Source organism: Quercus lobata, chromosome 3 (assembly GCF_001633185.2).
Source record: "Quercus lobata isolate SW786 chromosome 3, ValleyOak3.0 Primary Assembly, whole genome shotgun sequence".
NCBI lineage: Eukaryota > Viridiplantae > Streptophyta > Magnoliopsida > Fagales > Fagaceae > Quercus > Quercus lobata.
This window is the reverse complement of record NC_044906.1, coordinates 4949897-4966583: the sequence shown is the minus strand read 5'-3', so window position 1 is coordinate 4966583 and position 16687 is coordinate 4949897. Positions and strand designations below refer to the sequence as shown.

General features: G+C 31.9%; 2 protein-coding genes across 11 annotated transcripts; both read right to left on the bottom strand.

Moving 5' to 3' along the window:
* Nucleotides 1-18: 18 nt before the first annotated feature.
* Nucleotides 19-11488, bottom strand: LOC115981792. Of its 10 annotated transcripts, none has more exons than XM_031104149.1 (9): nucleotides 10998-11488; nucleotides 9840-10893; nucleotides 8120-9520; nucleotides 7889-8036; nucleotides 7575-7676; nucleotides 5654-5840; nucleotides 5422-5548; nucleotides 676-1534; nucleotides 19-300 (listed from the first exon to the last, which is right to left on the bottom strand). In XM_031104149.1, the coding sequence occupies exons 1-2, from the start codon at nucleotides 11217-11219 to the stop codon at nucleotides 9865-9867; spliced, it is 1251 nt and encodes a 416-aa protein (XP_030960009.1). In that variant the 5' UTR covers nucleotides 11220-11488; the 3' UTR covers nucleotides 19-300; nucleotides 676-1534; nucleotides 5422-5548; nucleotides 5654-5840; nucleotides 7575-7676; nucleotides 7889-8036; nucleotides 8120-9520; nucleotides 9840-9864. The 10 variants fall into 10 exon arrangements, with proteins under 10 accessions (XP_030960009.1, XP_030960010.1, XP_030960007.1 ...); XM_031104150.1 differs by having other exon boundaries at nucleotides 19-831; nucleotides 1366-1534; XM_031104147.1 differs by having other exon boundaries at nucleotides 19-1534.
* Nucleotides 11258-16283, bottom strand: LOC115980156 (disease resistance-like protein DSC1). The gene is made up of 5 exons (XM_031102437.1): nucleotides 16249-16283; nucleotides 12317-13418; nucleotides 11852-12133; nucleotides 11529-11738; nucleotides 11258-11368 (listed from the first exon to the last, which is right to left on the bottom strand). Exons 1-5 carry the CDS (start codon nucleotides 16281-16283, stop codon nucleotides 11258-11260), a joined length of 1740 nt encoding a protein of 579 aa, XP_030958297.1.
* Nucleotides 16284-16687: the final 404 nt, after the last annotated feature.

Below are 16687 nucleotides of genomic sequence, written 5' to 3'. Positions count from 1 at the left end.
ATAATAAAATAAAATTTTAAAAAAATTATTGTTTTGTTAACTTTCATTTCATTAATATAAGTCTATACATCACCACAAGGAATATACAAACTTAAAAGCAGGCACGTAATAAAATTTAATGACTCAGACAAAGTAAACGAATTTACTAATCAGGAGACCCCACTGACATTTCAAGGCCAATACATTGACCAAGCACTTTAGAACCATTTCTAGAAGTTTATTTGATGCATTCACGTATTCTACCAGCAGTTCCAAATGGGCATCTAGCTTTGTTGATCATTCACAATGCCTTCCACACTTCTTCATAATGTCATTCCAATTTTCATAGACTCAGTACACAAAAATCCAAAATTCAGAAATAGTTCCGCTGAATCAGCATCAGAGCAAATTAACAATGTTCCACATGATCCAGTGCATGGGGCCTACTAATATTTTCAAGTGAAAATTCTCTTATTAACGTTTATTCTATCTACTTAGTCAAGCTTGGCATATCTAGGAGCAAGAAAATATCAAGGTACACCTCTCAAAATCACCTTACAGCTGCATTCTTTCTTCAGACCCTAAATCTCAAAAATTAAGAAAAATATTTTCATATAGAACTGCCTCTTCTTGAACCCATCTAAAGAATAAGCCTTCGATTTATATTGCACACCAGGTACTTTAACGATGTTTTACCTCAAATAATATATTGAACAACATGGTGCTGTTTCCATGACCCTCGTATACAGAGAAACCTAAAAATTGAATTATCTTTCATGCTTTGGCTCCAAAGAATCACATATGCCCTTGTTCATATTTTCTTTGGTCAAAGAAGAACCTTCTTTTTTTCCCCTGCATTAGCATCATTTACATAGTCAACTTGATGTTCCTAATTTCTCTACTACTCAACATCCTGCATTTGATAGTCTTAATTTTACAATAATTCAGAGGTTTTAAAAGCCTTATTATGGAACTGCCTTTAAGAAAATAACATTCACCAATATACCAAAACAAAAAGGCAGATATACATAGAAATACGTACATGTATGCATGTGTGGGTGTGTGTGTGTGTGTGTTAGTGTGTGTGAAAGAGAGAGAGGGAATCAGACTGTCGAGTTTGTAACGATTGAATATATTTAGCAATATCTCATTTAACATAGACTCCATCTCCAAACTTTTTTCCACTTCAATAGCTGGGTTACCAAGTAAAGTAATATAATCATGTAACTCCCATCTAATTCCCCAAAGCCAGTTTCCAAACGACACATCATTACTAAATTAAGCTCATTCTCATAGAAATAAAGCAGTAGAACACATAGAGCACCAGATATATACATAAACTCTAAAAACATTCAAACAAAAACAAAAGTCACATCTCAAACATACCATTCCAAGAGCTCAACAGGACCAAAACCAGGTTTCACTTCCTCCAAATTTCCTGAAACCTCTCTGATCTAGCAGTCTTTTTCAACCAAACCTCTCTCCCCCTCACCTTCCCCTGATGAAACTTGCCTCAGCACCCCTCCTCCATCATAATGACAATCCACACTCCACACTAAAACAGAGGAAAAAATTGTTAGTTCAAAGTCCAAAAAGTTTTAATGGAAAGAAAAGACCTAGGAATGAGCTCTAAGGCTAACAACTTATGCAGAGAGTGAATTAAGAACGTGTACAACTCAAATAATATTTGAAAATTAAAAAAAAAAAAAATGATAATTTGTTCAACTCAAAGCCCCACTAGCAGAAGAAGTGTCATTAACTAGTCAAGCATGGCATATTTGGGTACACCTTTCAAAAGCACCTTACAGCTGAATTCTTTCTTCAAATCCTAATCCTCCAAAATCAAGGAAAAAAATATTTGCTGTAATACAGACTCTCCTTAAACCCTTCTTAAGAATTAGCTTTCAATTTATATGACACACCAGGTACCTTAACTATATTTTAGCTCAATTATTACATTAAACAACATTGTATTTCTTCCATGAAATACTCATATACAGAAGACCCAAAATTTCTACACTACATTTCATGCTTTGATTCCAAAGAACCACAAATGCCCTTGTTCATGTTCTCCTTGGTCAAAGAAGACCCTTCTGCTAATACTCAACAGGATGTTCTAATTACTCTACAACTCAACACCCTCCGTTTGATAGGTCCAAATTTTACAATAATTCAAAGGTTCTAAAATCCTTTTTATGGAACTGCATTCAAGAAAGCGAGTATCAGATTGTTTCCAATCTTTAAATTTCAAGTAGCCTCTCTAATGTTAATACCTTCACTTCCTCCAAATTCACTGAAATCTAAGGAGTACTCTTAAAAGGGCAATCCTACTTAGTTTTGACAATTTTTTTTTTTGTGACAATGACAACCACAATGTCTACGTTTGATCAATCAATACATTCCAAACTGCCTAAAACATAGTTATAATGCTGATAGATGCCAGTTGGGGGTTAGTTGACAAGAACTGAGAATGTCCATCTTGTCCCGTAACCAAATCCATTACAAATAATTTTCACAAATAAATACTGAGGAGTAATCACTATAAAAAAAAAAAAAAAAAAAAAAAAATACAGTTAAAGGGTAGTTGCTGTTTACCATAGAATCTAGGTGTCATCACAAAATCATTGAAACTCATAAAAGGACAATACTAATTACAATTTTTTTTTTTTCCTTTTTCTTCTTTTAATAAAGTTGGATTGAAATTGAAAATTTTCCTTTGGATACAGGCTGAAGGTGAAATAGCCCAATAAATGGTTGACATGACCCAGTAGAAATTTCAGTATCCATCGTGGCCCATGAACGAATTTACAATGAAGGGAATGGAGCCAGTTTTCCCAACAATAAAGATACAAAAAATAGAATTTCAAAAAGGGAAAGATAATAATGATGCTTTGTTTTTGTGTTTTCTGAAGTTTTACACTTAACCCAATTCAGGGTTTATTATATTGTCCATTCAAGTTTCAAAACTAATTAGGAATATAAAAAATACAACCAAAATAATATCCAACCAAATTATTATACAAAATTCAATAGGCATTTTGAAAAAACATATATACAATAATTGAGGATCTGATGTCTTTGGTGACCTATTTCAATTTTTTTTTCCAAGGAAATTTGCCATTAAAATATGAAATAAATAATTTTTTGTTTACAGTATTTATAAAGTACTAAAATTATGATTTGTTATCTTAAAATACAAAACACACATGAATTATTAGTTATGTTTTTTTTTAAGGAAAAATTATTATTTATGTTATGTACCATTATATCACCTACGTATCCCACCATTACATTTCTATATCAATCATTATAATCACCAGAAAAGACAATTGGAACATGAGTATTCTTTGTCACAAAAAATGAACTCATATTGCTCTTTGCCACCTATCCCTTTTATAAGTTTGCATTAACAAATTGCAAACTTATACAAAGGGATAGATGGTAAAGAGCAATATTGGATGATGCATAGAATCTGCTCCTTTATGAAGATGTGGTTTAAGGATATTTGAGTGTGACGCTCTTGTGTGCAATTTAAGAAAATCAGGCCAACACAATTTGAAGAACTCCACTCACAATTTTCTTTCCTTTTTAGAAGAACTCTACTCACAATTGATTCCTGTAGAAATTAAAAAATAGTAACTTCAAAATAGATTTTGTATCCTGTTTTTTTATTATTTATCTATAAGTGAACATGAACATAGACTTTCATGGCATCTCTCAGTGCAAGGAGATCAGAAGTTATAATGATGTATAAAGTTCTAGTTCGAGATTGCAAGCATTTTTCTTTTATCACTTTTTTCTGTTGCTTGTTCTTTTTGGGGATTTTATGGAGGGATTTGGGAAACTCTGTTAGAGAAGGGCCATATGCATCAAGCTAAACAAAGAAACTAGTGTTTTACATGTTGACACTCATTTCATTAACCTAGTCTATCAATCATCATAGGTTACAATACATGTTTTACAAAAGCAGGCAGATAACATTAGTACCGGAAATAACTACACTAGGTTACTAATCTAGAGACCCCAATGTCATTCAACGCCAATAAGTTGATCAGTTCCTTCGATTTCATATATGTTTTGACATGTACCCCTTGTTTTACCAGCTCTTCCAAATTGGCAATTAGCTATGTTGATTATTATCAACTTAAGACAGAGCTAATTGACTACAAACACTTAAAAGATTGTCAAGCAAATTAACATTGTTCCACATAATCCAGTGCATGAGACAGCTACCTACTTCTAAAGTTCCAAGTGTCAACACTCTTCAATTCTAAGCATCTCTTCCATCCACCAAGTCAACCTTGTCTTATCCTGGAGCAAGAAAATATCTGGGTAAACCTCAAATCTATGGGAAAAAAAATCTTCACTATAAAACTTCTGACTTTTCTTGAACCATTCAAAATATTAGATTTTACAATTCATATTGCAGGCCAGTATCTTAGTTGTGTTTTGCCCTAGTTCTTATGTTGACCAACATTGCATTATTTTCATGACCCTCGTACATAGAAGACAACAATTCTACCCAATGTTTTTGTGCTTTTGATCCAGAAAATCATATTTGGTCTTTTTCCATCTTGTCCTTGTCAAAGAAGAACCTTCTTTTTTCCCTTGCATTAGCATCAAGTATACAGACAATTGAACGTTCTAATTCCTCCACTACTCAACATCCCCTACTTGATAGGTCCAGATTTTATATTAATTCAGAGGCTTTAACAATTTCTGGATCAATTTATTTTCTAAAATAAGACAGAAGATTTTAAAATGGCTCTATTTAATGGAATGTGAGCTCTTTCTAAATAAATAGTTATATATGTTTGTACACACAGACAAACACAAGCGCGCGCACACAAGCGCGCGCGCACACACACTCTCAACTTTTGTGAGAAAAGAAAAGCATCATTTTGATTTCTACCATTTGTATTTCAATTAACCAAGCCAATTAACCAATCCTCTCTATTGTAATCACACTGCAAGATTACAACACAGAACTAAACAATTTGTGTTGCGGTCAAGCCTACCAAATTCAGAAGAGGAAAAAAAGCAGTACAACCCTGAAGAGGTTTTGCTATGGAAGCACTGTGCTGAATAGAGGCATAAGTAAATAACTGATTCGGAGAACAAAACCCAATTCATATTCAAGTATTTGATTTTTCTGACAACATTAAAATTAAAAACAAAATTTCTACCAAGTTTATAATGATGTGTAAATAGATAAAGCGTAAGTCAAAATCCACCTTGAGTAAATTACTGTCAAATAACGTGTTAGAAGGGAGAAAAGGTGGCTTTTATTTTCTTGGGTTGAAGTTTATAATCATAAGCCCAAACCCACCTAAAAAGCTATATTAACTAGAATGGACATACAGTTAATTTTTTTAAAATTTATTTTTCCATTGATACAACAAAAAGGGCTGGTCAACGAAGAACCCTAGCTTCAGTTAATACCTGTTATGAACAGCAAATAACACTTTCATCCCCTGCTTCAGCAAGTCAGAAGTGTCTTCCATTATCACTTCTAATCTTCAAGGTAGCCTTCTCTTCTTCAGCAAATAACACTTGCATCCTCCAATATCTGACTTGCAATCAAGAGGACACGTTAAGAAAATCCTTTAGGCTTAGCTCTCAGAAAAAAAAATTTGATTGCCAAATATCTTAGCGGTCTTTTTCTTTTCCCTACCTGTGATTTGACCACAAAAGCTGGCATGCCACCCCGGCCGCCTCTCCATCTCAGAAGAAGCTTGCCAAAACCCTTTAGCAGTGATCACCAATTGTCAACTATTAGGAGCTGTGCACACCCTTAACAGGCCTCTCTGGTCTTTCATGATGAGGTTGCAAATCCTGAGTTGTTCAAAAGCACTGAGTACCTATAAACCAAAGACATAGAGAGCATCAGGACAAATTGCGTACAGCTTTCTATCTTTCTTTTTTTTCTTTTTTTTCAATTTATAAGTAAAGAGTGCTTAAGTAAAACATTCTTTAGATAGTGCATTACAAGTTCCTGCCATCTAGGGTTACACCAACCAGCAAGCTTCCCAACTCCTCAATACTCACATATGTTTTGACTACACATGGCCTCTCCTCAACTACTCCTTGATGGTTCTCTGAACTTTTTGAGAACATGTTTGGGCTTACAAAGTTGTAGAATTTTTATTTTTCTCTGAGCAGATTTTGAGACTCCCAAGCTGGATATTGTATATTCCCAATTAAAATCAATCCCCATCCAAAGGGCATTATTGATGATCTCTAATTTTATGTCCAAACAACTTGATCTATCATTCCAACTTTCATTACCATAAATCAAGCACAAATCAGATCCATTCTTTGTATAAAACTCCATCTGGACTCTCATTCAAAATGTTTTTTTTTTTAATGAGAGCTACTAAAAAATTATCCCGTTCAATGTTCACTGATAAATATGAATTATGTTCTACAACCTACGTTACCTACTAACATTTTATTTACTTCATGATGACAGTGTTAACAACCTATGTAACCCAGTAACATTTTATTTAGTTCATGACAACAGTATTAACATCATTTCATCAAGGGAAAAAATATATGTCAAAAAGGAAAAGTGTGCATGTGCACATCTGTGCTGTGGGGTACTCTTTAATGACAGCCAGAGGAAATGAAAAAGGAAAATCCTTTATCCTAGCAACATTACTGATGAGAAAGCACTGCACTTTGATATAAGTTATACAAAGATATCATCAGTGGTCACTGTTTGGCAAATTTCATCACCAGTGAAGCCATTCCAAATGTGGAGATCCTTTATTTCCGTGTAATCTTCATTAAGCTTAAATTTTGATCTTTTAGTACATCTTTGCCACCCATAACGCCAAATCTTCTACTGCATGATGCAACCATCCAAGACAAAGCTTGAGCATTGCATATAGGACCAATCTTATTCCTTCTATGCAATTGCTCTAACTCAAGGTTAATATAATAACAGTCCATGAGAATCACTACTAGCAAATATTAGTCATCCTCTTCACATACAACTTCAAAATAACTCCCATTACATGCAAGAATTTATTCTAAAGGGCACCAAAGCAAAATTGGAACAGTTATATTGTTTCATATAGTTTAACAAAATCAATCTCCAACATTACTTGAAATGGGGAGATTTCAGAGTTTTTATATGACACTTTCAGGAATTCTAAATGCAGTAATTGCATTATTGTGAAATTAAAACTTATGACAACACTAATTAGTCAAAGTTTTTACATTACCTTATGCTAGTGTAGTTTTCGCAAGGCCTTCATCTATAATTATGCAGATGGTCATAAATTATCTATCAAGTCATAAATTGAATGTACCACTCCTTTCAACCAATAGGTAGTATTGAGAGAGAGGGAGAGAGAGAGAGATCATCTGTCCCAGTTCGTAGTCCTAAATGTCCAGTGAGTGACTTTAGTAATTTTGCCTTCCATTGGTGTTGCCATTTCCATATATCAAAAACAAATATTTGAAATTTGGGAAAGTTCTATTATGGTATGTTTATTCATGAGATCTTGATTTGAAACTTATGAGAGTTATATGAAATTTTACACCTTCAGAAGAATTCTAAAAAAGAGTAAATATGGGGAAAATCTCACCAAATGCTACAGCCTGTTATAGGCTTGTGAAAAGAAAATCTCACTGGCTCCATTACATGCAACCAATATCTTGAACCACTTGGTTATACCCTCCAACAGAAGCTGAATTTCCATTAATCACGCAGAAATAAGCATAATTATCAGTTCTATGACATCAGACTTTGGATAGTAACGACAGAAAATGACACGATGCAACTGAAAGAACATTGATATAGTAAGTTAAGGAATAACACAATGAAATATGAATATATAAGCAGGCAATAATATTCTTTGAATTATTTGGGAAGCTCTCAATTCTGAAACAAGAAATATACCAATCATCAAATTGGGGTCTTCATTGTTGAAATCTGCATTGCATGAAAATTCTACATCTCCCTTAGAAACCCCTTTCAACATATATAACAGCAATTTGTAACAACTCAGAACAGTTTAATTTCTATGAGACCAAGCATCAGGATGCACCTGGATTTTTGTATTATATATAAGTAACGCAATAGAACAACAAAATAATCTAAAGATACAAGAATGGATAAATGGCAATTCACCTTGGTATAAGAATCCTAGACATAATCTCAGTGGTTACCATTTCTCCTATTTCATCCCAAGATAACCCACTCTATTGAAGAACCTTTATGTCATTATATTGCCTTCTCAAATGTTTATACCTATGCCTGAGAGCATCTTGACCATTTCAGTCCAAACTTCGACAACAAGTCCATGACCTACTTTATTCCCTCCAAGTACCTGTTTTCATGACAAATCAATGAGGTAATGATCCATTGTTGATGTCAAGCTCATTCTCAGACATTCACTTTCGGGAATGATAAATCTATTGGGTCCCAATAATCTTATTATGGAGATAACTATTCATTCATCAAAACATTTCAAAGTTCTCTTTACTTGAGTGCACTTAACTTGCTGGGACAAGGCTATTCATTGTAATACCTACTTGGTGATTAGCTTTTATTCATTAAAAGCAGATGATACTTCTTGAAATACACATCAACACATGCTAAAATATAACCAATATAATTTAAATCAGTCAAACTGCCTTTAGATCTTATCTGGTTAATAAAGCAACAAATTAAAAAAAAAAAATTACAATTACTTCCAGAAACAATCAGAAAGGAAAAAAGAACATCAAGACCAGTCCAATCAATCATGAATTTGCAAAGCCAAATACCCTGTACTCATTTCTCTATAACACTTTCCTTTTACCTTTTTTTTTTTTTTTTGTGTTATTGAACCGGGGGATTAAAAAAAGTTAATTTTTCCCATAATAAAGAGAAGTTTGCAAAAAATGTTTTATCATTAGGTACTAGTTATGTCATAATTGGCTTAGGTCACAATAAACTATAAACATATTACTGATCCTTGTGCAAAGCAGACCATGGTTTACTGGCCATTAGTATATAGATTTTGGAGATGCTAAAAGGCCAAATTTCTTCAAAATATATTAAACTCTTGTGGGAAAAGAGTCCATCTATGTTTGACATGACTCATAATAAGAGATGGGGTGGGGGGTGGTGGGGGGGTGTTTGGTAGCTTATGACTCTATCTTGTTTGTTTTAAGCATGCTTTCTAGAATAATAATAATTAATAAATAAATCTTTTGCATAACCAAATTTATCACTACCCACAGCAGGATCAATATAAGCATAATACTAATATCAACATTTCAATGCCAATGAGAAATGCAAAATTATGACATCATATAAAAACACACTTATATTCAATTCTTGAACAACATGATATCACCAATATCCACCAAAGAAAGGATCTAGCAATGAGTTCTAAGGCAAACATCTTAAACACAAACTTTTTTCTTCTTCTCTTTTTTGTAATCACAATGATCCTCCAGGGTGTGCCAATCATTAACATTTTCTATAAATTTCAACAATGCCGCTGCCTTGTTCATCATCAATGGTCCTCCAGGGTGTGCCAACCTGTAAGTTTTTAAATAATTAAATCAAATTCCCGAATTAATTTTTTTTTTCCTACTTTTCAGGTAGAGAGGAAAGAAAGGGAGATGGCCTGATAGTTAGAGCTCCTGTGCTCCACATACATTGGCTTCAAGCTATTGACCATATTGAAGAAAACAAATCCAAATCATACCAAAAACAGAATTGTTGCACCTCAATGATTAAGCAATCAAAGAAATTATAACCAGTGAGGTATGTTCTAAATGTTTCAATGTAATAACAACCGCAAAAGATATCGGACAAGGACATACAAAGGAAAACAGTTACAATGTAATAACAGTACCTTGCCATGTTTCTTCGAAATTTGATCAAGAGGTTCTCCTTTTCTTTGACTGCGGATGCTGATCACTAATGGTTGAGTCAAATTCCAAACCCAAGTCAGACCCATTTTTCACATCCATTAAAAGCCCTAAATTAGAAACTGAGGATGACCCGCCACCATTCATAGCACTTGAGATAATCCGACTTTCCAAATTGCTCGAATGCACTGAAACTGGTCCTGCTGAATATGTGGAGCCAACCTCCTTGGGACACCGACAACGGGTTTGAGCTCTACACAAACATTTGCGGCACCTTGCTACTAAGAGTCTTTTTTTGTTGCTGATTTTTCTTGCTTTTAGTAATGGTTGAAGAGAAGTACTTGGGGTTGGCCACAGGGTACTACGGTACTGGGTATTGTACAGTCTACGCAGAATAAAATTTGGACCTTTGAGAAGAGATGGTCTAAGCCGTTGGTGCACATTTCTCTTTGAAATTCGACGGCCTCGGGGTTGGATACAATAGTAGTCATGGAGGATACTGGATATTTGAGGTGGAGGACAAATGCATTGTACATGGACTCCTATCCATTCAATATTAGGACAATATAAGTTCCTAATATGCATTGTACGTAGCGGACAAGGAGTGGTTTCACAGAAGATCTCAACAAGATTCTCATCACCAAGATTGAAGCCCTCAAATAGTTCCTGCAATGAGCTACAAGAAAAACACCACACTTCCTCATAATGCAAAGCCTTTTCAATCAGTATGTTTTTGGTCGTTTGTTTACTACCATTGATGGAAATGATGGCATGACAATAATAATACAAAGGAGTATTTGACTTAAAAGCAACACAGAGAGCAATTGTTGGAAATTCCGGACCAATTAAGAATGATATTAAATTTCCATTCCTTTGATGGTTGAAACAACTTGCAAACTTATTGTTGACACATTTCTTGCCAAATGGGAAAGCACTTCCACAGGATATTGTAGTAGATGAGGGAGTACCCATTAACATGTGGCTTGTCACACCTAAACATGGTGGTAGATTTGGTGGAACCCCTATCGATTCTCCAAACTGCATGCAAGTAACGAATTCATCAAATTACATCTTAGCAAATCAAGTCATGTAGTATTTGGAAGGTAACAAAAACTGTTTCTAAATAAGTTTAAGAGAGATACCCAATGAAAGATCGATTTAAAACTCAGCGGAGTAGGCCAAGTTCTTGATACATTTAAACATCTTAAACTTCGTGGAAGCCTAGGAATTTCCCCAGCTGGAATCCTAAGCGAAAGTAATCTCTCACATCTGCTTATGCTTTCTGGGAGGGTAACATCTTTGCATAAGAAGACGTCTAATGTTTCCAATGTGACGGGGCAACAATAATTCAAAATAAAATCCATTTCTGATTGATTAGAAAAGAACACAAGAGTTAGGTCTTTCAAGCTTGGAAAAACATATTTGGAAAAGCCTCCCAGAGAATTGCACAGTGGCTGTCTATCAATCTCCACATCCCTTGGAAATATGAATTTGCCATCAAGTACGAGTTTCTCTATATGTTGTAAATTATAGATGCTAGCTGGAAGATGACATGGCTCTTCATACGTTCCAATATACAACTCCCTAAGCCCAATCAAATTCCCAAATGACAGATTTTGACAGCTAGGATACCGGTGGCCAGGACTCCAGCTGGCACGACCTAATGGTATCACCTGATAGGTCCGAAGGCCAAAGAGAAGCCCATATACTTCCCCCACTAAAAGCCTTTCAAAACGCCCCACGGAGTTTTCAATCTCAACTAAATTTTCACACCCAGTAAGAAGCAAATCCTTTATGTTTGGACACATTGATAAGTCAGGTGTTTTCCTAATGAATGGACAACATCTGAAGTCCATAAGTGTCACGAATTCAAGTGCACGAATCTGTTGAAGAAAAAAAAAATCGAAATTTAGAAGTATTTATTAAAAAATTAAAAATTAAAAATAAAAACTTTAAAAATATATGACAATTTACAAATAAATACTAATGACCATACCTGCTTTAATGGTTCCTCTATTCGGTTACGAGGCATTCGGAGCACAACTAGTTTTTTAGGACAAAAACTGGATGGCAATGAAGAAAAAGGATATGTATCCCAATCAAGCAATCTTAATCCATTGGAAAGATATTCAAGGCCTCCATGCTCAAGGAAATGTACATTATGAATTATTAGGAATCTCAGATTTTTCATCTTACGAAATATTTGTGCCTCTAATTGCACCATTGTTGATTTTGATTCAGGTGACCGCAACATTATGCCTCGAATTTTATCCGATCCCTAATTGAACAAATTGAACAAAGGGGTAAGTAAATCACCAAAAAAGAAATTATAATTATTAAATTTTAAACAAAAACCACATTGAGAATTTTGAATTTTCTTCCACATTAAAAGGGATAAAAAAAAATGTGATTATGACTTTCATGTGAGAAAAACGTAGAAAATGAATCAAAACAACTTTACCATGTCTTCAGTTAGTACATCAAGAGCCTCCTCATAATTACATAGTCTACTACGTTGTCCTGGGTTTCCTTCTGATTCTTGTCGAACAATTTCCCTACCCATTTGTTGTAACAAGTCATGCATCCACAATATTTTCCCTTCATTCAAGAGACACTTATCAATAAGTTTTTGAATACCAAGTACTAGGTATAAATCACAAGCGTCTAGTATATCTACAACCTCATAATAACTGTATCCCTTGAAAAAACATGCAATATCAAGGAAAATATGTTTTTCAGTTTGGTCTAATCCATCATAACTTATTTGTAGTATTTTTTGAATATCCCCACTAAGAATATTTTTATACTTATTTAAGAGAATTTCCCATTCAAGTTTAGTTCTTCCATACAAATCAGTGCCCATTACTACTAGAGCTAGTGGAAGGCCTTTAGCATAGTGTATAACTTGGTTCACAAGTTCCAAATAATCTTCATTTGGTTTGTTGCTTCGAAAGGCATGCTTGCTAAGGAGTTCAATAGATTCATTTTCATCTAATTCCTTAACTTGATAGGTTGAGACACCATTTCCAATAGTGTCTATCAAGCATTTTTCCCTTGTTGTCATACTTATTCTACTTCCAGAAGAACACCAATTACATTTTCCAAGCAATTTTCTTATCTGGTCCAAATTATCCACGTCATCAAGAATGATAAGAACCCTCTTTCGGCAAAGATTTTTAATTATCATGTTGGTTCCACTATATATGTTATGCACCTTCAAATTCTTACTCCTCGAGATCTCAGAAAGAAGTGTCTCTTGTAAGTGGATTATGCCTTTTGTTATTGAATTCTCTCTAACATTCTCCAGAAAAATTTTTGCTTCGAAACGATATGAAATTCTATCATAAATAGCTTTTGCAATTGTAGTTTTGCCTACTCCACCAAGGCCATAAATCCCTACAATGCTAATATCATCATTTGATTCAATATTTGAAGATTTTAGAACATCCTCTACGCGAGAATTTATTCCAACTACATCTTCAGCAACAAGTAATGGCATCTGATTTAAATCAAACTTCGAGATATCTTCAACAATGGTTTGGACAAGTTCAGATTCATCGCGGCTGCCATTCACAAACCATTTAACACAGTAACAAGTTAGATTATATAAACGAAATTAGAGCGTGAGCTAAAATCATAATTGAAGTATTGCTAAATAAAGTAAGCCGCATTTAAATCATGATTTGCAAATTTTAATTAGATTTTAAATTGGAATTCAATTAGAGTCTAATTTTGCGCAACGTGTCCTATCTAATCAAAAATTTTAAAATATTGAACCAAGTTAGTTAGTTTAGTGTAAAAATTGGATTTCGATTAGAATTTAATTTTACGGCACGTGCTCTATCTAATCAAAGTTTTTTAATTTTTGTGCCTAATAAGTTAATTTAGAGTAGAAAACGACGAGTCTAATATAAATAAATCATAAAAAAACATAATCATATATTGAACACTCTTAACACTAGAAATAAAATTAGAGGAAGAAAGAGTTTGAATGATTTTATATTTATGAGCCTTTTTTATAACTAAAAAAAATTCATTTGGCACAAATATATATATATATATATATATATATTTTAATAAGTAAAACTTAGAAAAAATCCAATTAGATTCTACAATTAAAGTCCAATTTTGCGCCATATGTCCTAAATTATTTATTTTTAGAAAAAGTTTTATTTCTTAATTTTGGAATCAAATGTGGGACCATGTCATAAATATCCATTCAAGTGAGTTATTACGTACAAAAACCAAAGAGTCTAGAATTAATAAACATAAAAATATTTAAAAATTGACAATTTACATTTTCTACCTAATAATATTCTTACAAGACTTTTTAAAGATTTAAAAAAAATATAAGAATGACTATCAATAATATTTCAATTATATATGTAAGATTATTATACTATGCATCTTAACGTGTATCTTTTAAGTATATTCATACATATTCATGGGGTTACAAGCTAGTCTATATATATAATTTATATATATAATAATAGGTGAAATTAAGAGAAACTTAAATTAAAATTCCAAATTAGAGTTTTGATTTTGCACCATGTATCCTAAATTATTTATTTTTAAAAGAGTTTTATTTCTTAATTTTAGAATAAAATATGGGACCATATTATAAATATTCATTCAAGTGAGTTATTAAGTACAAAAACCAAAGAGTCTAAAAAAAATAAAAAATAAAAAGTGCTTCACAATAATAAAAAAAAGGGACAATTTACATTTACCCCTAATAATATCCGTACAAAATTTTTTAAAGAGTTAATAAAATATAAAAATGACAATCAATAATATTTAAATTATATATATAAGAATTATATTATACATTTTATTGTACATCTTTAAGTGTATTCATGCATATGCATGGAATTACTAGTTAATATATATTAAAAGTTAAAACTTAAAGAAAATCCAATTAGATTTCAATTGGATTCTCAATTTTGCACCACGTTTCCCATCCAATTTTTAATTTTTGTACCAAGTGAATTATTGAGTGTAAAAATTGAAGAGTCCAAATCCAATTAGATTCTAAATTAGATTTCAATTGGAGTCCAATTTTGCGTTACATGTCCATTTAATATTTTAATTTTTGTGAAATGTGAATTAATAGATGCAAAAACCAAAAAATCTAAATCCAATTAAATTCTAAATTTTATATATATAATGAAAAATCATTAAATATTTTAGAAATATATGGTTGAAAAAAAGTGTAAGCTAATATCATGTATAATTTTATCCTCCTCTAAAAAAAAGTATAATTTAAACTGTGTAATTATGATTGTTTTCAAGACAAAATTTAGTTACAAAATTAGTTGTAGCCTTACATATTTTAAAATTTTAACCGTTAAATTGTATGTTATTTGCGTTCTTAATACACATATCAAATTTTGTATCAATGGGACATTATTTACTATATGATTTATAAGTTTATATTTTATGCATAATTTTAAACTACAAAAAACTTGCAATTTAAACAATTTATTGATGAAATAGCTATTAACCTTTAATTTTCTAAGAATTTTGCAAGTATGGAGGATACAAGATAAAGATGTAATCTAATAATAGATTTGTCAAAATTCACCTCCAATAAAAAGATATTAAGTAAGATTGTAACCTTAGACTACAACTAATCTTATAACTAAACTTTATCCTTGTTTTTAATTATACTTGTGCATATACACAGAGTTACACACTAATTATTTTAAAATACTAATGAATTAAGTTTTTCTTTTAAATTTTTCTATATAATATGCGGCATAAATTCCTAATTAATAATTGATAAGATAATATAATATTAAGTTCTTTTATTTCCATCTTTATTACTATAATAACAAGGTATGGAAAAGAAAAGAATACTTTCATAATTTAGTAAAATTATATAATAAAAAAATAATATCAAACAATTAATGGTTGTCCTTATTTAATAATCTATATATATATATATATATATATTAAAAGTTAAACCTCAAATAAAATTCAAATATATTTCACTTAGACTCTTAATTTTGTGTTATGTGTCCCATCCAATTTTTAATTTTGTACAAAGTGAATTATTGAGTTTAAAAATCGAAGAGTCTGAATTTAATTAAAATCTAAATTATATTTTAATTGGAATCCAATTTTACACTACGTATCCATCTAATTTTTTAAATTTTCATGGCAAGTCAATTATTAGGGGTAAAAACTAAAAAAATCCAAATCCAATTAAATTATATATATATATATATATATATCAACTAAAGAAAGAGTTAAAATCAACCAACCCACTTAAAATTAATAAAAGAAAAAGAAAACAAAAAGACATAATAATAAAACTAATAGACAATCTACCGAATCACCATAAAGACAAAAAAGAATATTTATTAAAATTGAAAGACTCTATAGAAATACCTATTGCTTGCATTAGGTGTAGGAAATATGGACATCATGTTACAGAATGCCGTAAGAAAGAGAAAGAAAAAGACAAGAAAGAAAAGGGTAAAATAAACCAAGAAATTAAAGAAGAAAATCCGACGGACATAAATGAATATAATATTGTAAAAGAATTCTCTAATTCCATGATAGACCCCTTTGATCCTCCTACAGATAAAGAAGTTATAGATATTAATGTTTCAAACAATAGTAATAAATTTGATAGACAGAATTTCTTAAGTTTAATTGACAGAGTAATTCTCCAAAAATGGCATACAGATATTACTAAACAGTTTTCTTTGACAGAAATTGCTTTGACAGATTTAGGTGCTGATATGGATTATATACAAGAAAGATTAATACCCTTAAAGTATTATGAAAAATCATCTGAAAGATTAATTCAGGCCAATGGAAAAAA